The sequence below is a fragment of the Mesoplodon mirus genome (assembly GCF_964341445.2).
Source record: "Mesoplodon mirus genome assembly, chromosome: 12".
Taxonomy (NCBI): Eukaryota; Metazoa; Chordata; class Mammalia; order Artiodactyla; family Ziphiidae; genus Mesoplodon; species Mesoplodon mirus.
In genome coordinates, this window is record NC_138988.1 from 31,687,344 (window position 1) to 31,714,639 (window position 27,296).

Here is a 27,296-nt window from a genome sequence, read left to right on the forward strand (position 1 = left end):
GATAAAGCCACTATCTAAGAGATCTAAGCAGAAAATATAAAACCTAACTGTTAAAATCTATTCAATACTAACTAAACTTAGAACGATGAACACAGAAAGAAAACAAAATCCTCCAGCTTAAAGGAATTCAATTCAGGATAACAGACAAGAAAAAACTACTAGACAGTGATAAACACCATTACAACGATAAGAATAATTTCTAACAATGCCTGATTCAGCTAATTTACTTATAAATTTACACAGAGGATCAAAAAAAGACACATCTTCAGGTGGGAAAAGACACATACTATAATTTCACTCATATGTGGAATATAAAAAACAAAATAAATAAACAAACCGAACAAAAACAAACATGTAGATACAGAGAACAGAGTAGCGGGTACCAAAGAGGAAGGGGGGAGTGAAATGGATAAGGTCAACTGTATGCTGTATGACAGATGGAAACTGAATTTTTGGTGGTGAGCACAATGTAGTATACATATAAGTAAAAATATAATGTTGTACACGCAAAATATATAATGTTATAAACCAAATTACCTCAATTTTTAAAAAGACACATCTTATTTTAAAACATTACATGTATAAGAAGTTTCTATACCTGTCACATAATAAATAGTAAAATCAATACCAACGAAACAAATGGTGTTTTTTAATAAAAATATCACTAAGAAGGTTGCATTTAAATATTTAATCAACACAATTATTACAAAATGTTGTTCTTTAAATCAAAGTACTCTATTGTTAGAATAATGACAAATATCACTAGTTAGTTCATTTCACCTCACCTCTCTTTTTAAAAAAGATACTTGTGGGCAATAGACATGCAATTAAAGCTGTAGTTCAAGTTCAAACAACTCCCTATGAAAACACTAAAAAGACAGCCCACTAAAACATCCTGTTATATTTCTCACATTTGAATACGGTCTTAGATTTACCTCTACTAAGTTTTTATTTGAATCTAAAATATCAAGCAAATTTTGGGACTTCCCTGGTGGTCCAGCGGTAAAGAATCCACCTTCCGACGCAGGGGACGTGGGCTTGATCTCTGGTCGGGGAACTAAGATTTCACATGCCACAGGGCAAGTAAGCCCGAGCGCCACAACTACTGAGCTCACGCGCCTCAACTAAAGAGCCCACGTGCAGCAAACTACAGAGCCCAGGTTTTCTGGAACTGGCACGCCACAACTAGAGAGAAGCCCATGCGTTGCAACAAAAGATCCCACAAGCTGCAATGAAGATCCCATGTGCCGCAACTAAGACCCAACGCAGCCAAAAAATTAAAAAATAAGAAAAAAAAATTTTAAATACCAAAAAAAAAAAAGAACAAGCAAATTTTGAGATGAAATGTTGTTTCCCTTTCCATTAATAGGTATGTCTTTAAATCAGTTTCAACTCTAAAGTTTAGTAAAGAACATAAATTGGTTCAAGTATGAGGGATTTCTATTACTAAAACTAATTTTAGAGTATTTAATCTGAGCAAACTTGATGCTATGTAAAAAAGCTTAAGCAATCTTTGGCACTTTCTGTTGATACAGGAGTTCACTTGATAGTTTTCTGAAAATTATGCTGCAAATACTGAACTTTTAAATAGTCATAAACTAGAAAATTAATCATACCTTAACTTTTTTTTTCATTCTCAAATTGTTTTTCAAGATCCTGAGAGATTTACACTCTGTTTCAGGTACATTATCTTAGTAACAAAGCCGGATTTACACTAAGGAAGTGACAGTGCAGATTTTGGGTTTTGACATGCATGCTTTACAATAGAAAACATTGTGCAAGTAAAAAAGTACTAATGTTGAGAACTACAACATATGTTAAATAAAATGGTACGTTTAAAAAAAGTAAGACTGCTGCTAGCTATATACTTATACTGGGCCAAAATTCCTAAAAAGCCATTCTTCCAAAATCTCCTTCTTCCCCTAACCCCTGCTCAAAATAACTTTTTCCATCCTAGAACTCATAAAATGTATTTAAAATACATATTTCAGTACATCTTTATTATCTTTCCATCAATGGATATAACTCTCTGAAACTGAAAATATTTTATTTGACCCCTTTGCTCCAAAGCAACTTAATTATGTTTTTCCATTAAATTTATTTATTTTTAAAAAATTATTTTTGGCTGCATTGGGTCTTCGTTGCTGCACACGGGCTCTCCCTAGTTGCGGAGAGCGGGGGCTACTCTTCGTTGCAGTGCGCGGGCTTCTCATTGTGGTGGCTTCTCTTGTTGCAGAGCACGGGCTCTAGGCACATGGGCTTCAGCAGTTGTGGCTCGTGGGCTCTGGAGCGCAGGCTCAGTAGTTGTGGCACACGGGCTTAGCTGCTCCGAGGCATGTGGGATCTTCCTGGACGAGGGCTCAAACCCATGTCCCCTGCATTGGCAGGCGGATTCTCAACCACTGCGCCACCAGGGAAGTCCCATTAATTTTAAATATAAATGTTTAAAATTCATTCTAAATTTAATGGAGGGCCTTAATCCATTGCCAGTGAGCTTACATACCCACCACTCCACTGAACAGCCTTCAAGTCACTGATGAGACTACTACCTGACAAATCCAAGGACTGCTTTCAGCTCTTAAAAGGTGACACGAGTATTTTCTCAAAAACTCTTCCCTGCCTTGTACCTCACAAATCCAATCTTTCCTGGTCCTCCTACTTCTCTGGTTGTCCCTTCCAACTCTCTTTTCTATTTCCCTCACAGCAGTTCAAATGTTGATCATCCCCAGGGTTCTTTCCTAGCTTCTACTTTTCTAGAGATGTACAAACCTCCCTGGGCGTGTATTTCCTACAGCCTTCACTATATCGGGCAGTGACTCCCAAATCTGTCTCACTCCATCCAGATGATTTGGTTGCACTCTGGGAATTTATCTCTAACTGATCTTTCTACTATATCACTCTGCTGGGTCTCCTTGCCTCTGAGCACAATTCCAATGTCTTTCATATCGTCACTAAGACTGCTGCTCTAAAAACAAAGTTTTACCCATGTAATTCTATTACTTAAAATCTTTTGGCACCCCTCACCACTTGTCCTAAAGGAAAAAGGAGCATGACATTAAAATCCCTCACAACCTCATCCTGAACTATCTTTTCTACCTCATCTTCTATTCCTCACCTAAATGATATCACACAAAATCAGTTTCTCAAACAAGCCAACTATTTTTATTCCTATCAGTACTAATAAAACTATCACTCATGCTTCCCCCTCATTTGCATGCTAAAACCTGCTCTTCTTTTAAGAGTTGTTTCAGATATCACCTCCAGAGAAGCCATTCCCTCCTTCATTGCCTTCTCAATTGGTCATTCCATCCTCAACATTTCTACTGCAGTTCATTTGAATAGTATCTCTCTAAGCAATTATTTCACTGAATTGTAATTTTTTGTAGACATGTCCACTTACACAGAATCCCTAAAAACAGGGGTTATATCTTTTCACCCCTTTATCCCTGTCAGCTAGCAAACATGCCATAGTAGATACTTAATAAAAAGATGTCCAATAAGCAAATGCTATGTAATTATGCCGCTCTCTATTTTAAATACTCTGATGTTTTACAGATGGCCAACAGGCACATGAAAAGATGCTCAACATCACTAATCATCAGAGAAACACAAATCAAAACCACAATGAGACATCACTTCTCACCTGTCAGAATAGCTATCTTCAAAAAGACCACAAATAATAAATGTGGCAAGGATGTGGAGAAAAGGGAACCCTTGTACACCATTGGTGGGAATGTAAATTGGTGGTCACTATGTAAAACAGTATGGAGGTTCCTCAAAAAACTAAAAATAGAACTACCATATGATCCAGCAATTCCACTCCTGGGTATATAGCCAAAGAAAATGAAAACACTAAATCAAAAAGATACTTGCACCCCAACGTTCACAACAGCATTATTTATAATAGCCAAAATATGGAAGCACCCTAAGTGTCCATCAAAAGATACACACACACACACACACACACTCACTCACTGGAATACCACTCAGTCATAAAAAAGAATGAAAAATTTTCCATTTGCAACAACATGAATGGACCTAGAGGTTATTACGCTTACAGAAATAAGTCAAAGAAAGACAAATACTATATGTTATCACTTACACGTGGAATCTAAAAAATAAAACAAGCCAATTAATATAACAAACAGAAACAGACCCACAGATATAGAGAACTAATGGTTGCCAATGGGAAAGGTAAGGGGAGAAGGGCAAAATTGGGGTAGAGGATTAAGAGGTACAAACTATCAATATTACGTATAAAATAAATAAGCTTTGAGGACATTGTACAGCACAGGAAATATAGCCAATATTTTATAATAACTTTGAGTGGAGTTTAATCTATAAAGAATTTGAATCAATATATCATACACCTGAAACTAACATAATACTGTAAATCAACTATATCTCAATCATAAATAAATAAATACTCTAATGTTTGACCCTATGAACTAATATATTCCAGTGTTTTATTTTAAAATATGATCAATACAGATTCAGTCCATGACAAGGCAGATAAACTGGCAAGATAAAAAGCTGATGAATAGATGTCTGGGAAAAAAACATCACTTATGACTAAACCCCATAACTCAATGTCAGAGTTATTCACAAAAGATACTAAGTACTGTATCAACGATACAGACTTCTCTCATAAAAAGGAGATTGCTACTTCAAATTACAATTTCTTTAGGCCTTAATTTTCTCTTCTCTGAGAGAGATACAAACCATTTACCTTACCGATATTAGAATACTCATAAGAGACTAGAAAACGTTATTTTTGCTAAAATGCATTCTTTGACAGCTACCAAGGCTGTATAATTTTCACTGAGTTGGGAAGTAAGCTGAGTGTAGCAGAACGGATGACAGTACTCAATTATTCCACTGATTTTTCCTAAATGAATATTAATTACACTTCCCTGCCCAATTATGTCATGTTTGGCCATATGACTTGCTTTGGCCAATGAAATGTGAGTGGAAGTGACATGTACCACTTCTGGGCAGAAACTTTAACTGTAATTCCATGGCTCTGAATAGCTCTTCTCCTTCTAATACCTACTACCAGAACATGTATGTCCCAGACAGGAGTTGCTCCTTCAGCCTGAATTCCAGAAAGGAGAACGACTGTGGATGGAGCTGCCATCTACCTAAGTATTTAACATGAGCAAGAAATAAATCTTTGTTGTTATAAGCCACTGAGCTCTTTGGATTGTTTATTACCACAGTATAACTAGCATAAACTAATCAACACACTGAATCGGTTGTTCTTCCTCTATAGTATCATAATACACAGGCATATGACACTATAAAATATTATACTAAAGGTTTTTTATTGTCTTATGCAAATAGACTTATGATTTTAAGAAGGCAGACACTTCTTTTTTCATCTCTAGCACCTGGTAGTAGAAGACTGATAAATTTGACTGATAGTTTGCTGAAAGAACTATAGAAGTACCCATTATGTATTTTCCAACAAATGAAGCTACATAGTTACTGAAAATTTTTTAAATGTAATATAAAAATAACTTATATTGTTTAAAAAAAAGCTGAAGAAATCAAAATAACATACTGTAAAGAAAAGTTGAAGAGATCTGATGACCATCTATTACCTGATCTTAGGTAAAATATCTTAACATTATTCTAAAACGTTTCGACAATATATTTATCAAAGATTTCAATAATACCATTTTACTTACAACATATTCACTTGATAACCAGAAAGGAAAGAAGTGTGGGAGCAGATGTCCAAGCTGATGCACTGTAAAGTTCACATGCTTCCTTATTGGTTCATATTTACAAATGTTTAGTTATTGTTTCTAAACTGTTCCTATAGGAATGGCTGACCTAGAAAACTGACAAATAAACCAGAAGAACCAACACATAAAAATGCATAATTCAGTAATTTTAAAAACTGCTAATCTAAAAAGTCACTTAGCACTGGGATAAAAAACATATAACCTCTAATGGTATTAGTAAATTAGGTCATTAAGAAAAGGTTATGTCTAATACCACATGATATCACTTATATGAGGAATCTAAAACATGACACAAATGAACCTATCTACAAACAGAAACAGACTCACAGACATAGAGAACAGCCTTGTGGTTGCCGAGGGGGAGCTGGTGGATTGTGAGTTTGGGGTTAGTAGATATAGAATGGATAAACAAGGTCCTACTGTATAGCAAAGGGAGCTATTTCAATATCCTGTGATAAACCATAACGGAAAAGAATATAGAAAAGAATGTACATATGCACAACTGAATCACTTTTCTGTACAACAGAAACTAACATAATAGGAACTTCCCTGGTGGCACAGTGGTTAAGAATCCGCCTGCCAAAGCAGGGGACATGGGTTCGAGCCCTAGTCTGGGAAGATCCCACATGCTGCGGAGCAACTATGCCCATGAGCCACAACTACTGAGCCTGAGCTCTAGAGCCTGCATGCCACAACTACTGAAGCCCGCGTGCCTAGAGCCCGTGCTTCACGACAAGAAGCCTGTGCACCGCAATGAAGAGTAGCCCCACTTGTTGCAACTAGAGAGAGCCTGCGTGTAAAAACTAAGACCCAACGCAGCCATAAATAAATAAATAAATAAATAAATAAGTAAACAGATAAATAAATAAAATTTTTAATTAAAAAAAAGGAAAAAAGGAACACTTTGGCCATCTAAACACTAACTTTTCCTATTTTTTAAGTTAAATGATGTCAGAAAGCTCAAAGTCATAGTACCAAAGCAGTTTATAAATTATAAAACTGTTTAAATATAAGGTTGTATTATTTTAAAAAGCCTCCTCATTAAAAGGATAGTTCTGCCTATAAATGTACAACATCCAAAAGAGGCAGAAGATAATCAAAGAACTAACACTGGAAAAGGGGAGATTCTGGAAAGACTTTGAGAATCTAACTGAAAAAGTCCTCTTTGAACTTAAACCCTTAATAATTAATGGTATAGTATTCCCAAAATTTCTACTATTTCAAGAGATTATAAAACCAAATCTCCTAGAAATGGAAATATCCTATAGCCAACAAATAAATAAAAGGACATAAATCTGAATCTACCTAAGAGAGCCATAGCAAACATATTTTCTTTTTAAATGGATAAATTGCTGTTGATTTATTTAGAATAGGTGGTATAGTTGCACAGTTCCAAGAGAACTAAAAAGGTATATATGCTGAAAAGTCTTCCTGCCACCTTATCTCAGATCAACTCAGTTTTCATCCCCGAATCCACTCTCAGGTAACCACAGTTACTAATTCCCTTGTATCCTTCCAGATCTCTTTATGCATAAGCAAATAAACAACAAATATAGATTCTTATTTTCCCTCCTTTGCATAAAAGCTAGATTACTATATACACTGTTCCGTGCCTCATCTGTCATGTTGTTTTGTTACCTGACAATACATATCATGGAGAATTCTCCGTATCAGTACAAAGACAGATTCCTCATTCTTTTTATAGACTTTACAATGAAGCAGAATCTCAAAAAGTCAGCCTTACTTTATAACTCATCTTATAATGCCCTTGTGATCATCTCAACAAAGACATATGTAATGTTGCTGCAATAAGAAATCTTTGGAATTTAAAAAATCTTATCTGATATTTTTATTATAAAGAATTTATTAAAGTATGGAATACCTATAGAGAAGTGAACAAAAAAAAAGTGTATACGCCTGATGAATCACCACTAAGCCAACACACTCGTGTAACTATGATTTTTTAATATTTCATGACCTATTAGTATCTAGGAAATATGTTAGAGAAAATTAAAAGTGTTGACTTCCTACACTTCCATTTGGGACACAGTTTGGGGGCTTATATTTCTTATATTCCATTCACATAGCTTGATCTTTGTTATTTTTCTTTCAAAATTTTAATTAAGTAGTTCATACATACAAAAATAAACACAAAGATATGAATAACAACTAAAAAATAATAAAAGAAGTATTCATGTACCTAACACCTATCTTGAGAACCCCCTCCCTACTCCTCCCATGAGGCAAGCTGTATGCTTAAGGGTTAAGAGTACAGACTCGAGAGCCAGACTGCCTGAGTTTGATTACAAGGTTTACCACTTATTAGCATTATGATTTGGGGAAGTTAAACTTTTCTGCACTCTTATTTATAAGCTCCTTTACTAATAAATGAGAATAATAATAGTGCCTGCTTCACAGCAGGTACTCATTTAATTATGAGAATTAAATAAGTATATACTCATAAAGTATTTAACACTTTCCAGCATATACTATGTAAAATTTAGCTATTTTTGTATTCACTCTCTGCCACCCTCACAAGGAAATATGTTTACCATTCTATTATTATATATGTAGTAAAATGGATGTATGGATGAGAATTGTGATTTTTAAATTTTATACCAACTGGCATCAGAGTCTAAGTATTCCTTTGCAACTTGCTTTTTTCATTTAAAATTTCTGAGATTAATCTACATTGATATATACAGCTATTGTTCATTCATATTCATTCCTGTACAGTATTCTATGGTGTAAATTAAAAGAAGTATCTACATATTTTTGTCAATAGACATCTGGATTATTTCCAGTTTTTGCTATTATGAAAAATGCTACTACTAACATGCTTGAACATGTCTCCTGATACAGATTTGTAAAAAAGTCCTTCTAGAGTATATATCTAGGTGAAGAACTGCTGAGTCACTAGGTATATACAAGTTTAACATTATAACAATGTCAAATTGTTTATCAAATGGTTATATTATAGCATCACATGCTTTATTAGGAAAGAAGCAGCATTAAATCAATGATCTAAGCCTCCAATTTAAGAAACTAAAAAACACAAGAGGAAATTAAACCCAAAGAAGGCAGAAAATGGATATAATAAAGGACAGAAATCCATGGAACAGATAACAGAAAAAAATAATAAAGAAAAATCTATTTAAAATAACTAATTCTTTAAGAAGATCAGTAAAGTTGATAACTCTCTAGCCAAAAGGATAAAGAAAAAAAGAGAAAAGATACAAATTATCAGTATTGGGAACAAGAGAGGTAACATCACTACTGATTCTATAGATATTAAAAGGATAATAAGGTAATGTTATAATTTTATGTCAATAAATCCAACAAATAAGATGAAACAGAAATTTTCTGAAAGACAAAAACTACTAAAGTCAATGCAAGAAGAAATAGACCTGAAAAGCCATACAGCTACCAGAGAAATTAAGCTTATAGTTTAAAACATTACACACACACACACAAAAAGACACAAAGAGATCCAGATGACTTCACTGGTGAACTCTAACAAGCATTTAAGACTAATCTTTCATGAACAGAGAAGCAAAAAGCCTGAACAAAATATAAGCCAATCAACCAGCAATGTATAAAAGGATAATACAGCACAATGAAGTGGATTCTATCCCAGTAATGCAAAGTTGGTTTAACATTCAAAACTCAATGTAACTCATCATATCAACAATAGAGCATGAGAGTTCCTAGTGCTCTACAGTGTCACCCACACTTGATGTTATCTTTTTTTAAATATTTATTTATTTGGCTGTGCTGGGTCTTAGCTGCGGCACACGGGATCTTCGTTGCGGCATGCAGGATCTTTAGTTGCAGCATGTGGGATCTTCAGTTGCAGCACGTGGGATCTAGTTCCCTGACCAGGGATCAAACCCAGACCTCCTGCATTGGGAGTGCAGAGTCTTAGCCACTGGACCACCAGGGAAGTCCCAATACTGTCCAACTTTTAAAATGAGTATAGGGACTTCCCTGGTGGCGCAGTGGTTAAGAATCCACCTGCCAATGCAAAGGACATGCGTTCGATCCCTGGTCCAGGAAGATCCCACCTGCCATAGAGCAACTAAGCCCGTGTGCCACAACTACTGAGCCTGTGCTCTAGAGCCCACATGCCGTAACTACTGAAGCCCATGTGCCTAGAGCCCGTACTCTGCAACGAGAAGTCACCACAATGAGAAGCCCATGCACCGAAATGAAGAGTAGCCCCTGTTCGCTGCAACTAGAGAAAGCCTGCACACACCAACAAAAACCCAACACAGCCAAAAATAAATAAATAAATTTATAAAAATAAAATAAAATAAAATGAGTATAAATGGTATCTCGAGGTTTCCATTTACAGTTCCCTAGTTACGCTGATCTTATTATCCATTATTTCTTCCTCTTCTGTGAAATTTTTATTTGTCTCTTTTGACCATTGTTTCTGTTGGGTTGTATTTCTTATTAATTTGGACAAGTTCTTTCTATATTCTGGATACCAATATTTTACAAGTGTATGTACCATAACTATCTTCTGTTAGTTGTTTTTCCTCATTTTTTTCATTCTATTTTAACGAACAAAATTAATTTTAATGTATTTGAATTTATCAATAATTTACTTCAATGTGTTCTTTTTGTGAATTATTTATGGTATCCTTCCCTACCCCAAGGGCATAAAGATAGTCTATATTCTCTAACAAGAGACTTTAAAAAAAAAAAAAAAAGACAAATTTTTTTTTTTTGGCTGTGAGGGGTCTTAGTTGCAGCAAGCAGGAGGATGTTTGTTGAGTCATGCAGGATCTTTCGTTGTAGCGTGCAGGCTTCTCTCTCGTTGTGGCATGCAGGCTTCTCTCTAGTTGTGGCGCATGGGCTTCTCTAGCGGGCATTTTTTAGTTGTGGAGTATAGGGTCCACAGCGTGTGGGCTCTGTAGTTTGCGACACACGGGCTCTCTTGTTGAGACGCACAAGCTCAGTAGTAGTGGCTCACAGGCTTAGTTGCCCCATGGCGTGTGGGATCTTAGTTCCCCAACCAGGGATAGAACCCACATTCCCTGTGTTGGAAGGCAGATTCTTTACCACTGGACCACCAGGGAAGTCAAATTTCTTTCTTTTTTTGGCTGCACTGGGTCTTCACTGCTGCAAGTGGACTTTCTCTAGTTGAAGCGACCAAGGGCTACTCTTCGTTGCGGTGCACAGGCTTCTCATTGAGGTGCTTTCTCTTGTTGCAGAGCACAGGCTCTAGGTGCACAGGTTTCAGTAGTTGCAGCTCATCGGCTCAGCAGTTGTGGCACGTGGGCCCTAGAGCACATGAGCTTCAGTAGTTGTGGCTCATGGGCTCAGTAGTTGCGGTGTGTGGGCTCTAGGGTGCATGGGCTTCAGTAGTTGTGGCACACAGGCTCAGTAGTTGTGGCTTGCGGGCTCTAGAGCACAGGCTCAGTAGTTGTGGCACAGGGGCTTAGTTGCTCCGCAGCATGTGGGATCTTCCCGGACCAGGGCTCGAACCTGTGTCCCCTGCATTGGCAGGTGGATTCTTAACCACTGCGCCACCAGGGAAGCCCCCAGAAATGGTATTTAATAAGTTTATTCCAGAACTTAAAGTGACTAACAAAAAATATATACCTTAAAATGAGGCACACAAATGCAATCTTTTAATATGCCAAGAGAGAAACCATCTTGAAAATAAGAAATCATACGTTGGAAACTTCGAATTTTGTCTACTCACTATGAATCAAATCCTCACCACTTTCCAATCACTTTATTATAAAGTCAGCTTATTAAAGTAGATGGGTGTTTCATAACCCACTATAGAACATACCATTTTAGTTATTAGGGTTATTTGGCTGGGTTAAGGGGAGGCATGGCTTTCCCCCAAACTACAAATCCAAGATTCTTAATCCCAGGGCTTGGGCCTTGGTTCCCTAAAGATTTCTGCCCTATTGCCCCACCTCCACAGCCTTCCTGAAATGGAACCTGACAAGTTCACCTCTGTCATTTAACCTAAACTACCTGCTCAGTCCAGTAGTAGAGCTCCTTAACACACAGCTGCCTCCGGACTATCCCTCTGGCCTTATGCCTTTTCATGCAGACCTTTATACACCAAGGACACCTATTATTTTCTATCCTAAATCTTCAGGGTCCAATTCAAGCCTTCTCCACCTTAATCACATAGAGCTCTTAATTCCATTTAGAACTTAATTCTTCCCTAGTTGTTTATGAGGCTAGGTCTGGCTTCCCAATTAAACTATAAGCTCCTCAAAGACTGAAGTGATATCTTAATACTTTCATTATGCCCCATGTTGCCTAATATACCATATACACTCTCTTACATGTTTCCTGATTGATTAACTAGATTCTCATCATATAACTTACTCAGCTCCTTTAACTCCATATCTTCAAGTAAGGTAAGCCAAGTATGCTAATGATTTTTATTCCTTTTAACAGGGAAAGCATACAAACTCGGCAGTACTGGATAATGGATGTTAATCAGAAGACTATTTGAACTGCTTTTACTCACAACACTTCTGATACCAAATGTGTGGCTGTCTTTTCTAACACCACTACTCCAACTTTCTAAGACAAGCCGAGTGTCCTACAATTCAATTCAACTCTGACACTATCTACCTGGAGTTAATGTCAGATCCCAAAGGTTAAGGGCTCAGTCCCACAAGACTGCCCCCACTTCTACTGCCAGTCAAAAGTCCCAGGTTGTCACCGATACTTGCAACACGGATACAATTTAGGAATGGTCAAATGAAAGAATTGCAAAGGGCAAGGTATGAGGAAAAGGGCTAGGAGCTTCCATGTCTTCTCCGGTGAGCCACCCTCCCAGCACCTCGATGTGATCACCAAACCAAACGCTCCCTGAATCTCACTGTTCAAGAGTTTTTATATAACTCAATCTTCATCCTGCTACCCCTCCTCTTCCCAGAGATTGGTAAGCGGGCCCCAAAGTTCCAACCCTCTAATCACTTAGTCTTTCTGGTGACCAGTACCATCCTGAAGCTATCCAGGGGCTCCCAGCCACCAGTCATCTTACTAGCATACAAGAGACACTCTTATCACTCAGGAGATTCCACAAGTTTTGGGAGTTGTGAGCCAGGAACCTGGGACAAAGACCAAATTTTTTTTTTACTGTATCACACTATTTCTTTAACACATTCAAAAAAGTTTCAAGGTATCAAATAACTTAGTTGAGGAGACTCAAAAGGCAGATATTCGAAGAAGAAAACCTTTTAACAATAAAAAAAGAACACTTATAGAAAATAAGCATACAGGTCTTACCGTGCAAACACACCAACTAAAAATATAAAGAAAAATTAAAATAGCCACAAGCTACTGAACACAGATCTTCCTAGACTTACGATGGTGTTATGTCCCAATAAACCCATTGTAAGTAAGTTGAAAATGCGTTTCATTCACCTAACCTACCGAACATCATAGCTTAGTCTAGCCTACCTTCAACATGCTCAGAACACTTATATTAGCCTACAGTTGGGAAAAAACATCTAACACAAAGCCTATTTTATAATAAAGTGTTGAATATCTCATGTAATTTCTTGAATATTATACTAAAAATGAAAAACAGAATGGCTGTATGGGCACAGATGGTTGTAAGTGTACTGGCTGTTTACCCTTGGGATTGTAGAGCTGACTGGGAGCTGTGGCTTGCTGTCGCTGCCCGGCACCACAAGGGAGTATCATACCACATATTGCAGGAAAAGATCAAAATCTTAAGTACTGTTTCTACTGAATGTATTATCACTTTCATACCATCATGAAGTCGAAAAATCCTAAATTGAACTACTGTAAATCAGGGACTGTTTGTACTTATTCTGTGCCAAACATTCTGCTAACTGCTTTACAAGAATTCTCATGATCTCTACAACAATTCTATGAGGTGAATCTCCCGATTAGCCTCATTCTTAGATGAGGAAAACTGAGGCACAGAGACTCTTTAAGGTCACACACCTGGCAAGCAATGGAGCCAGGATTCCAACTCAGGTAGTCCAACCCTAAAACTTCTACCAGCAGTGTTCAATGACCCCAAAGATTTGATAGCAGGGCTTCCCTGGTGGCGCAGTGGTTGAGAGTCCGCCTGCCGATGCAGGGGATACGGGTTCGTGCCCCGGTTCGGGAAGATCCCACATGCCGCGGAGCGGCTGGGCCCGTGAGCCATGGCTGCTGAGCCTGCGCGTCCAGAGCCTGTGCTCCGCAACGGGAGAGGCCACAACAGTGAGAGGCCCGCGTACAGCAAAAAAAAAAAAAAAAAAAAAAAAAAGATTTGATAGCAGCTCTATTTTCCCCTCCTCAATTCTGCTAACTTCTGGGTTTGCATTTCCCAGAATACATCATTCTCTTCAGGCTTTTCTGCCTTAAACACACACTATTCCCTGGGGCTGGAATGCCCTGCTCTATGTTATACAGAGAGTAAAGCCCTCACTCTTCATACAGTAGCTTAAAAACAACTTTGTCTATGAAGCCCTCTTCATTCCTTCCATATTTGCTGCCCCCAATCCTAGGGAAGGAATACATCACTCCCTTAGCTCCTTGGAAACAATGATTCGTAGATACTTCTATTGTTGGACTTATTTGTATTGTAACTATATTTTTCAGTACTATTTACCAGGCACTACACTGCATGCATGAGACACTCAGATACTTGTTAAGGACTAGGAATGGTCCCAGTTTAAGTTCAACTATAATTTAAACGACTACTTCCTTCTAGTCAACATAACATCATTCATTCTAACAATATTTTACCATGCGCTATAGGCCTGCATATGCAAAAGATGCACTGGTGAGAAAAATTAATATCTTAAGATTCCCAGGTTCAGATTGGGACTTATAAATTTCATCTTTCCAACCATTTCTCAACTCCCACATTAAGACTTCGGCACTAGAGCTTCTCAATAATACCAAAATTTTGTCTCTACCTCTTTAGTATTCATATCTTACTCTTGGTTAGACTTTTGTTTCAACAAATGTAGTTAAATTTTGAAACACAATCTACTAAATTCAATAAAAAAGTCTAACCAAGAGTAAGACATTCACACTGAGAAACTAGTGACAGAAATTAAGCCACACAGTACTTCAAAAGCTGCTCTGCTAGACTATCCACACTGAACTCTACATTCTTCCACTTCCTACATACTAACCTGCTTTCACTAACCTATTACTCCACTAACAGTCCTCTTTTTTTTTTTTTTTTTTTTTTTTTTTTTTTTGCGGTACGCGGACCTCTCATTGTTGTGGCCTCTCCCATTGCGGAGAACAGGCCCCGGACGCGCAGGCTCAGTGGCCATGGCTCACGGGCCCAGCCGCTCCGTGGCATGTGGGATCTTCCCGGACCAGGGCACGAACCCGTGTCCCCTGCATCGGCAGGCGGACTCTCAACCACTGCACCACCAGGGAAGCCCAGTCCTCTTTTTTTATAAGAGCATTTTGAGATATAATTCACACACCATACAATTCACCAATTTAAAGTGTACAATTCAGAGCAACCATCACCACGATTTTTTTTTAATTTTTTTAAATGCCACAATCAATTTTATAACATTTTGGTCATCCCAAAGAGAAACCTGTACCCATTCAGCAGTCACTCCATGTATTATATTAGTCAGGGTTCTCCAGGGAAACAGAGCCAATAGGATGTATATATATACAGAGAGAGACAGATTTATTTTAATTAGCTCACATAACATTCTGGGGGCTGTCAACTGAAATTTGCAGGGCAGGACAGCCGGCTAGAGAAGGGAAGAACTGCTGTTGCAGTCTTGAGTATGATGGCTCTCTGAAGGCAGAATTCCTTCTTTGGGGGAACCTCAGTCTTTTCTCTTAAGGCCTTCAACTAATTGGATAAGACTCACATTCTGGAGGGTAATCTGCTTTATTCAAATCCTACTGATTTAAACGTTAATCACATTTTTAAAATACCTTCACAGCAACATCTAGACTGGTATTTAACCAAACACTGGACACCATGGCCTCACCAAGTTGACATATAAAATTAACCATCACACTCCCTGTTACTTCCTGCTCCTGGAAACCACTAATCTACTTTCTCTCTATGGATTTGCCTATCCTACACATTTCATATAAACAGAATTTAGCAATATGTGGCCTTTCACTGAACATAGTGTTTTCAAGGTTCATCCATGTTGTAGTATGTATCAATATTCATTCCTTTTAATTACCAAATAATATTCCTTTATATAGTATACCACATTTTATTTACCCACTCATCAGTTGAAGGACATTGGGTTGTTTTTTTCAATGAACATTTGTACAAGTTTTTGTGTGGACATATGTTTTGATTTCTCTTGGGTATATACAAAGGAGTAGAATTGCTGGCTTATATGATAACTCTGTATCATTCCTTTTTACTAGGCAAAATTTTCCAAAACATTCAAAGCTACAGATTTTGTTTATTCTACAAGCATAACTACCAGTGCTATACTAGTAACACACAGCATGATCTTGTCTTCTATCCCTGAACTTCTGAAGTGGAAGGAAACGTAACTGGCATCTAATAATACAGTTAATATTTCTATATTTAAAGTTAAAGAACCAAATATATTCTTTTTCTTCTAAATTAGATTTACTTATAGGGGGAGGTCACATATATAATTTAAAATACAACCTCCAAATACACTATACTTAGAAATTATCCAATGAAAGATGTGGAAAGAAGGGAACTCTTGTACACTGTTGGTGGGACCGTAAATTGGTGTAGCCACTGTGGAAAACAGTATGAAGAGTCTTCAAAAAACTAAAAAGAGAACTACCATATGATCCAGCAATTCCACTCCTGGGTGTAGAGCCAAAAAAACAAAAAACAAAACCCAAAAACACTAATTCAAAAAGATACATGCACCCCAATATTCATAGCAGCATTGTTTACAACAGCCAAGACATGGAAGCAAAATAAGTGTCCATCAACAGATGAATGGATAAAGAAGGTGTGGTATATATGTACAACAGAATACTACTAAGCCATAAAAAAGAATGACATTTTTCCATCTGCAACAACATGAATGGACCTGGAGGGTATTATGCTTAGTGAAATAAGTCAGAAAGAGAAAGACAAATACTGGATATTGTCACTTATACGTGGAATTTAAAAAATAAACCAATGAATATACCAAACAGAAACAGACTCACAGATATAGAGAAGAAACTAGTGGTTACCAGTGCAGAGAGGGAAAAGATAGGGGTAGGGGATTAAGAGGTACAAACTACTATGAATAAAATACATAAGCTACAAGGATAAATTGTACAGCACAGGGAATATAGCCAATATTTTATAACTTTAAATGGAGTATAATCTTTAAAAATTGTGAACCACTATGTTGTACACCTGAAACTTATATTTTGTAAATCAACTATACTTCAATAAAAATAAAGCATACTAAAAAATTATCTACAACCTAAGTGTCCATCATCCGATGAATGGATAAAGAAGATGTGGCACATATATACAATGGAATATTACTCAACCATAAAAAGAAACGAAATTGAGCTATTTGTAATGAGGTGGACAGACCTAGAGTCTGTCATACAGAGTGAAGTAAGTCAGAAAGAGAAAGACAAATACCGTATGCTAACACATATATATGGAATTTAAGAAAAAAAAATGTCATGAAGAACCTAGGGGTAAAACAGGAATAAAGACACAGAGTTACTTGAGAATAGACTTGAGGATATGGGGAGGGGGAAGGGTAAGCTGTGACAAAGCGAGAGAGAGGCATGGACATATATACACTACCAAACGCAAGGTAGATAGATAGTGGGAAGCAGCTGCATAGCACAGGGAGATCAGCTTGGTGCTTTGTGACCGACTGGAGGGGTAGGATAGGAAGGGTGGGAGGGAGGGAGACGCAAGAGGGAAGGGATATAGGAACAGATGTATATGTATAACTGATTCACTTTGTTATAAAGCAGAAACTAATATACCATTGTGAAGCAATTATACTCCAATAAAGTTGTCAAAAAATTATCTAATGAAAGAGTATCTTTTTTATTATATTATAGTATCTGAACAGTGATACTCTAATATCTTTACATGTAGAGGGTTTTTTTTCAAATTTTAAGTAATCAATAAATATTGTTTGAGGAACTGATCTTCAATTAAAACTCTACACAGATTTACTACCAAAATATCTATGAGTTAATAGACAATAAGGTTTTTATTTCAATATATTTTTTTCTTTTCATTTATTGCTCACTAACTGGTTGGTGATGAGATTAACGATGACTGACTGTGCAGAGGTGCTGAGGTAGCAAGCAACAGAGCGATTAAGAGCATGCATTCTGCAATCAGATGACTGGGGTTCAAATCCTGACTTCACCACTCTCTGTGTTACCCTGAACAAATTCCTTCACCTTCCTGAAGCTCAGCTTTCTCATCCTGAGGATAATAATACTAACAAATTCAAAAGTCTGTTGTGAGGATTAAATGAGATAATGCATATAAAACTCAGTGTACCACCTGGTAAGTGCTCAATAAAATGATATTAATTTTACAGCAGTCTGGATGCTGGTCATAACCTAGAGCATATTAACACATTTCAGATAAGCTGACCATAATTCACTTGATATTATCAGCTACAAAGTACACTTAAAATTATGATCCAATTGCTTATGAAAAAAAGTAACAACAACAAAAAACCTTACTTATCTACATACCCAAGTAGACAAATGCACAGAAAAAGCTCTGAAAATTACATACCAAACTAATAACAAAAGTTACTTCTAGAGGAAGGGAAGAGGATAAGAGGTACCTATGTAAAGGAGGACATATATATACTCCACATACGTCCTTATTGTTTCGATTTTTATGAGAATGTATCCATTATTTTTGTAAGTGAAAAATAAAAAAAGGAAGAATAGCTTGAAGGTCCATATTGGAAATTCATTTCTACTTGACTCAGCTAGAATAAGTCAGTAGTTATAAATGTAGATAAAATCATAAGCCTGAAAGTATTGATAAAACCTTAATGCAAATAAATAAGAAAACAAAGTTTCCTATGTCTTTACATTAAAATCTAACCCAGATTACATATTTGACAAAGGATACAGCAGAATCACCAAAGGCTTCCATGTTTTCAAGTGCCTATATAAACTTTACTTTTTTTCTTTACACCTGTCAGCTATTCTCTTTAAAGAATTAAAAATTTACACGGCACACAAGTTTTTCCAAGGCTGTTTCATTCATTTGCATAAACACTCAAATCCAAATCAGTTGCCTGAATGCAAACTTAAGAAAAAATATATTTATTGTTAGGAGTAGTAGGGGTATGTTTAAAAAATGCTAGCTGACTCAGAGAAATAATTAACTCAGATTCTGTCAGTCTTTGAAAGTCTGTCATATGACAAGCTTTTTAGTCATACTTCCAAAAAATAATAGCTTAGATTACCCTTCAAGAGAGCAAAAGACAGATTTTCATTACAATAATTGTTCATTCCATAATAAGATAGTTCAGAATAAATGTCTAGCAGTTGGCTTTTATCTCAGAGGGAAACAATCTAGATTCTGGTTCCAACTCTCCACAGTTACTAAGAGATGACCTTGCGCAAATAACCTCTAAACAGCAAACTCTTTTTTCATAAAACGGAGCCAGTCGCGGTTGCTCTACCTACCTCCTAAGTGTTATACAGATCAAGTGAAATAAGAAACCATTCTGAATATCATTAAACCCTTAAAAGTATTATTTTGCATGAGAATGGATATATATGTAATGGCTCAAAATTAATAATATCACCAATCACAAGATTATCTAAGATACCAAAACACTCGGCAAAGTGTCTTGCACACTGCAAATTCTCAATAAGTAATGATTTATACAAACACCATGTATCGGAAACTGAGTCCATGATCTCAAACTGAGAACTAACTCAAATGACCTTCTGCTCTTTGACCGTCCTCAGGGTCTGCAGAAACAGAAACTGCTCCATTGTTCACATTTCACTCATTCAAGCATTTATGTAGAGCCTATTCCCTTGTTCTCAAGAGCTCACATCTGGCAGAGCAATAGTGCATTTGCGTCATAATTATTTTGTTGTCTGTGTCTCATAACGAAATTATATACAAAGTTCTATGGGAGGGCCTCCCTGGTGGCGCAGTGGTTGAGAGTCCGCCTGCCGATGCAGGGGATACGGGTTCGTGCCCCGGTCTGGGAGGATCCCATATGCCGCGGAGCGGCTGGGCCCGTGAGCCATGGCCGCTGGGCCTGCGCATCCGGAGCCTGTGCTCCGCAACGGGAGAGGCCACAACAGTGAGAGGCCCGCATACCGCAAAAAAAAAAAAAAAACCAAAAAAAAAAAAAAAAGTTCTATGGGAGTATAGAGGAAGAAGCAATTAATTCCTCAGTTAGTGGGAGTCAGGGAAGGTGTCACATTGGAACTGGGATGAAGGGGGAAAGTCATTCTGGAAGTCAAAACAGCAAAAACGGCACTGTTTCTAGGAACAATGAGCACTGTCACATAGCTACTGCACAGAGTCTGGGGCAAAGGAAAAAAAGAGTAATAGAAAACGAAGCTGGAAAAAAAAAGGAATGAGAGACGATTTTGAAGGTTTTGTATATCATGTTAAAAATTAATGGAGCAAAAAAAAAAAATTAAAGGGGCGAACAACCTAGATTTTGAGCAGGGGTATAAACTGTTCATCTACTGGTAGTGGTAGCGAGAGAAGCATGGGCAGGAAAGAGTCCTTAGAACATTTCTGCAGCTAACAAATGCCACCATTTTTCTGGATTCAAGTAACTGATATACATTAAGAACCAATCTCACAATCTTTTCACTTAAAACTCTAAATGACAGATACTCTCCTCCCTATTTATAAAAGAGAATAGATACTAAGCTCTAACATAAATACCACTTGAGAAAACCAAACAGGAGCCTGAGAAGGTAAAGAATAAATTTAAGCCAAGGAGTAAAGTCAAATAACTAAGTAGAACAAAAATGTTTTAAGTGTATACACCAACCTTATTTTTTAACAACTTGAAATAATAGACAAAATATTTCATTAACTTCCCACTACTGTTAAAAGTCACATAGAAGGAAATGATGATGGGCTGAGGATACATAACCAGGCCTTCTGAACATGTTTATATTAATGTACATTAAACATAACATGTCAAATACATGTCTTTCTCACAAAAACTAGCTCTTAATGACCTTTGTAACTTCTGTAAAAAACAAAAACAAAAACAAAACAGACATCTGTTGAAACATAATACAAACAAAATCAATGAAAGTATGATCTGTCACTCTCCCCAGGAGGTGAGGCCAGGATCTTTGCAGTCATATGGAAGGAAGAAGGAAGAAACAATCCTGGTTGTCAAATTCTGCAGGTTTCTCCTTTGCAATGACTTTCTTGCAATGTCCTTGAAACGTGCCACATCATTCCTGCTTCTATGCCTTTACTTGAGCAATTTTTCCCACCCAGAACTCCTTTCCGACTGACTCTATCTACATTCTGCCCTATTCAAAAAGTCCTAAGTTCTAGCTCAAATTGCATCTCGTCCATGAAACCATCTATCCATGAAACCTTTCCTAAAATCTCCAGTCCATACAGACCTTCTCTCTTTGCTGAAGTCCTAACAGACAAGTTAACACATTTGTCTTTTTTCATTTTCTGGCATTTAGTCATTTTCTTTCCTACTATTAACCTGGCCCATGCCCCTACAACATGACATCACATCTAAACTTTTACAAAGCCTTGGAATAGCAAAGCAGTTAAGAGCTTGGATTCAAGAGTCAGAAAACCTCAGTTCAAATCCCACCTCTACCATTTATTAGCTATATGAACTTGGGCAAGTTAACCTAATCTAATCACTCTGTGCCTTAATTTCCTCATATGTTAATATAGGAAAAATAAGCACCTATCTTAAATAGATATTTAAGTATTAAATAAGTTAACACATAAAGCATTTAGAACAGGGGATGGTACATAGTACACAATACGTTTAGTTAAGCTAACAGTTACCCATTTTTACTTGTTCCAGGCCTCTCTACATGTGGACGTTTTATCACTCTTAAATAATGGTTTTGGTATGTCAATGCTCGGCACAGAACTCTCCTGGGCCTTCCATAACCCATGCGTCCATGCCCTTAGTTTGGCAACAAAGGCATTCCACAACCTGGCACCAGGCTATCTACTCAGCTTCAGTTACTCAACATCTACTTAACAAGAAATAATAGGAAACAGACACATAAGGCAGAGACCCTCTCCTCCAAGGTCTGAAAACTAATTCCAAAAACAAGGCACAAACATGAAAACACCACACACAACGAATGTTCACCCATAGCTACTCTCCAAGACCTTCTATCCAACAAAATCAGTTTCCTCAGTGTTTGGAAGATGCCAAAATCATTCAAAATAACTTGCTTTTGTCTGTTTTATTCCACCCTCATCCCCTCACACACAAACACAACCCATAAAAGCACCTTTTCTTAACCTGTACCTGTCCACTCCTATTTTGAAGTCTAATTCAAACACCATCACTCTCTTGCCATTTGAACTTATATAATACTGTCTTATCTCAAATCAACTGTTCTCAAGGTGTTTAGTCACCCTCTCTATCCAAATATAAGCCCCTAAAAAGGAGTAACAATTTCTTACCAATTCTCATGTTCCCCCCATGCCCCCACCCCACCACTATGCTCTCCACTGAAACAGATCATGATAGAACAGGTGCCCAAAAATATGTGTTAAATTTAAGTAAAAAAGTGAACCTGGAAGTAGACAACTACTACTACTACCTACTACTAGGTAAACTACAGTGAGACTGGAAATAAACTACTGTGTCGACCACTAGACTATCGCTGGTCCACAAAGCCTCAAATCAAATAGGGCCATCCAAATCAGAAGGAGGCAGTCCACTTACTATCTCTTCTATGTAACCACCATATGGGTAGATTTGCTTGTTCAGTGGTACCTTGAGTCAATAGAAGGGTTAATGACCATCCTATAATCTGCCATCTAATTTGAAGAGTCTGACCTCCAAAAAGGAGTGAAGGGTGATACACAGGGCCAGAATCCAAGCAGGGCAATATCCAACTGCTACATCCCTGAGTAGATGATTTGGGGAAGCTTATTAAAGTCCACTCTGTGGCAAACCTGTCACCCTCCAGTATGCAGGTTTTAAGTACCATAACACATTCCATGAACTTAGCATTAAAAAATGTCACCTAGATTTCCATCTGCCTACACTCTGCAAATTTCCTACAATAAACATGTATTACTTGAATAATCAGAAAGTTTTAAGTGTTTATAATTTCTTCCAGCTTTTAATGGTTCTCCCATAATGATGAATGCAGAACGCAACACTCACAAATTGAAAGTCAACCAAAGGGCATATTACCCCAATTTTCCACTTCCCAGGTAAGGTGCCAATTTGGACAAAGTTCTACACATGTTTCAATTTAAAAAATTACTTCCACATATGCCATCACATGAAAGAAAAAAATGTCTCATTACCTTCCTGAGATTCCACAGCACTACAGCAAATTGCAAAGACCTGCCTAGATGGTTCCCTCTTCCCCTGACCCCAAACACCCTCCTTTCTAAGGACTGAGACCTTATTAAGGGCCAGAAACAGGGTGCTAAGTGATCTACATGATTATCTCAATGCTGGAAACAACAGTAGGTACAATTATTATCCCCAGAAGAGAAAACTGAAATTTAAAGATGTTTGAGGAAAAAAACAAACAAAGAGAACTTGCCTGAGGCAATGCTTAAAGAAGGAGGGGATTCTAGTGTTGTACAAAGAAATTTGCTGGGAATATATATTAGGCCCTAGGGACTTCTGTTATGATAAAATTGTAACAAATCCTCATACTGGAAATTTATTACAGAGAAAACAATAAATGATATTTGGTCTAATTGTGGGTTTTCTTTGTTACTGTGTACCTCACGCTATCTGGCACATAACAGATGCTCAATCAAAACCTACTGTCTGGGGCTTCCCTGGTGGCACAGTGGTTAGGAATCCGCCTGCCAATGGAGGGGACAAGGGTTCGAGCCCTGGTCGGGGAAGATCCCACATGCCTGGAGCAACTAAGCCCAAGTGCCACAACTACTAAGCCTGCGCTCTAGAGCCCATGAACCACAACTACTGAGCCCTCGTGCCACAACTACTGAAGCCTGCGCGCCTGGAGCCCGCGCTCTGCAACAGGAGAAGCCACCGCAATGAGAAGCCTGCACACTGCAATGAAAAGTAGCCCCCGCTTGCCGCAACTAGAGAAAGCCCGCGTGCAGCAACGAAGACCCAATTCAGCCAAAAATAAATAAATAGATAGATAGAAAAAAAATTTGTTTTAATAATAGAAGAGGGACTTATGCTTCAGGAAAGACTGAGTAGGTGTACTTTTCCTTATTTCTCCTGCTGAGAACAAATTAAAAGATTAAAAAAGAAAAAAACCCTACTGTCTGTTCAAACCTAAACTTTAAATAGTTAATTCTTAAAACAATTTGATCACATGGCAAGATCTGACAGGTTATTTGTTTTAAATAGATTAAGTGGTAGGTGGTAAAATAATCAACCCTAATAGTCATATCTACCTCTAAAGTAAAGGCCTCACATCCTGAGTATGTTTTAGAAAGAAAAAAAAGTTCAAATGGTAGAAATAAGCTGCGTATCCTTTAAAGACAAGGTTTTCTAGTAATAAATTTCATTCAAAATTTTAACATATTTCAGTTTATACAATAAACACTCACTACTGATCTATCCTTAGTCATCTCAAAATAAATCAAAGAAGGTACATTTGCAATGTACTTTAAGAAACCTATTACCTGATTAAGTTTCACCTTAACTGTTGCCCAGGGACATAAAAGGACAAAAATGTAAAAGCTGATTAAGGCAACTATCTATGTTTGAACTTGACTGCTGGAAAGATGAGTTCTTTAAATTACTATACGTAACCTATGAGGTCTTTCAGGCACCCAAACTTTACTTTCCAGGGAGAAAAAAAGGATCTGTTCCACAGGTAAATAAATGAGCATCTGGTGTTATACAGAAAAATTAACATACTTTTTAGTTTTTATCCTACATACAGAGTAGGATATAGATATTATGCAAGCACACAGCACTTGGGCAATCTTTTCCTCCTTTCTTTGAAAAATGATTTATATAATAATTCCTTAATTCAGAAGTAACGCTTTCTCTCTTCCTTTTGAGGCTCAGGTTTCTTTCATTTCAAAACAGTACACTTCTAAAAGTCTTAAATTCTTCTTTTAAAAAAGACTTAATCATTTAACTCAGAAAGAGGGACCAAAAAGTCAGGAGGTGAAACCGGAGATATTCTTATTAGTCTTACATAACTTACTCGAAGTTGGAACTAATTCAGTAGCTTAACTAAAACTTGAGATTTAAACACAAACATGAGCTCTTTAGTATATGCTCCTCACACATAGATGGTTTTAAAAATTGAAAGGGTCTTATTCAATTTTTTTCTTGTATTCTTAAAATATAAGCAACCACGTGTATAGTTAATTAGGATGACAACATAAAAATGCTAAAATAGTCACTTATAATGAAGAGTGCTAAATTCAAGCTATCACATCCAGGTAATGCAATAACTGATAGAGCTGGATATAATTTCAGAAAATAAATTAATTTTTAACACTGATTTTTAAATATCACCTCTGTAAGTATGCATTAAGTGTTTTTATTAAGTGCTGAAGGGAACATCAAAAAGTGATTTTCAAAAGCAATTGGTAAACGGTCACCCAACCTGCAAACAAAACTCTGAAATCTAAAGTTAGTTGTTCATGCTTAATTGAATTGGCTTTGATAATTGCAAATTATCCCTTCCTAGGTAAATATGTATCAAATCTTCCAAAATAAATTTACACAAACACTGTCCTTGCTAGAAAAGCCCTCATCTGAACTCAACTAAAAGCTACTGTGTTAACTATATCTCACCACTGAGTCATTTGAGCCCCAGAGTAATACCGGCCGCAGATTCCCTGCATTGCTTTGGGAACTGCTGCTTGCTTCATCAAGCACTGAACTGCAAATTCACCTTTCTAAAAAGACTGAAAGCAAGAAGCCAAGTTTCGCTATCTAGTTTTCTAAAATGAATTAGGGTTTGGGATTTCACTGGGAATGACCACGTTATCAAGATGCCATCGCCCTCTCGAGGCATTTAATTAACAATACCTTCTCTGTTTTCCATTCAACCACCTCAATCAAATTTCCACTAGAACCAGACACACAAAAAGTTGGTTTCATGGCCTTGCTGAAAGTCTCCTCTGGGTGCAAGCCCTGGGATCCCACATTCATTATGCAGAAGGGGCAAAGGGAAACGAAAAGCAACAATTGTTAGACAACGTAGTGACATTACCTTGCCCGTCTTGTGATCAAACCAGACGAGAGCATGGTTCCTTGACAGCACTTTGCAATCAAAGGTAGCATTATTCTGCGCTGGTCGACAGCGGGCCACCGAGCGGCCGATTTTAATAGGCTCGTCCAGGTAGACATGACGCTCCTGAAACGGGTGTGAGTTCGGGCGACAAGTGAAGATGGCCAAGGCTGACGGCATCGAGGACAGACTTGGGGTGTCTCTCCTACCAGGGACAAAGAGGAGTTCCACCGGATCCGGCCTGCTCTTCACAAGCCTACACCCCTATCCCCCCCAAAATTTTAAATTAAAGCAAACTGCACATTGTCTAAGCATAACCAGTGAACATCAAAAACTCTTCACTGGGGTGGGAAGACAAGCCAGCGCAAGCCCCATCACCTCCTTTAAAACCCAGCAGGGCCCTGATCACAAAAAGTCCCCAACTGGCAGCTTTCAGTCCATCATCTTCTTCCCTGGGAAGAAAAGGCTCAAACATTGGACAGCTTCGGCCAAGAAAACTCCTGGAAGACAGTTTGAGAACTGGAGGTATACAACCAGATGAGTCACACACCAATTCTTGTGTTTTGTTTGGGATCGCGGCCGCTTTCCCCCCTCGGTGGCGGAAATGTTGCAGCACTGCAGCATGAAGAAAGGGTCGGTGCGGCCAGAAAGGTCCTTTCGCGCGGAAGAAAGGTGGTGTAGCTGAGCACCTCTGGGCAGCCACCGCCCGTCCTCGAGGGCCTCGGGAGTGGAGGGACGAGAGTCGATGGGGGCGGCTAAGGGGTCTAGACGGCCAGCGGGACAGTCTGCATTGCCCCTGCTGCGCGGAGGCCGGCCGGGAGGTGGCACGGGGTCCCCGGACCGCCGTGGGCCGAGGCGGCGGTGGCTGAGGTCCTTGGCACGAGGAGCGGGGACCGACGGGGGCGCGGGCAGCGGCCGAGGCGGGACTCCGGGGCACCTGGCGGGCGTCCCCGCGACCAGGGCGGGGATCCGGCTCCGCAGGCGGGTGCGGACCGAGCGAGGCGCGACCCGGGGGAGGCTCCGGGCTCTCGACCGGCAGGAAGTTGGTCCCTGAACACCTGGGCTCCTGGCTGCTGCTCAGCACACCGGCCGCCTCCTTTTAGGGTCGCCCCCGCGAGGGTCGCATCTCAGGGGCGGCAGCCGAAGCTCCGGGCTGACGAGGAGGTGGGGGAGGGAGGCCGGCCCGGAGGT

General features: G+C 38.3%; 1 protein-coding gene across 15 annotated transcripts in view; it reads right to left on the reverse strand.

Annotated features, from left to right (window-relative positions):
- SLMAP (sarcolemma associated protein) overlaps positions 1-26,286 on the reverse strand; it is a 152,103-nt gene extending 125,817 nt beyond the window's left edge. For all 15 annotated transcript variants that reach the window (XM_082638345.1, XM_082638343.1, XM_082638341.1 and 12 more), the window contains exon 1: positions 26,088-26,286. In XM_082638345.1, the coding sequence (XP_082494471.1) occupies positions 26,088-26,285 (198 nt within the window). In that variant the 5' untranslated portion in view covers position 26,286. The remainder of the gene's footprint in view (positions 1-26,087) is intronic.
- Between the last annotated feature and the right edge of the window lie 1,010 nt (positions 26,287-27,296).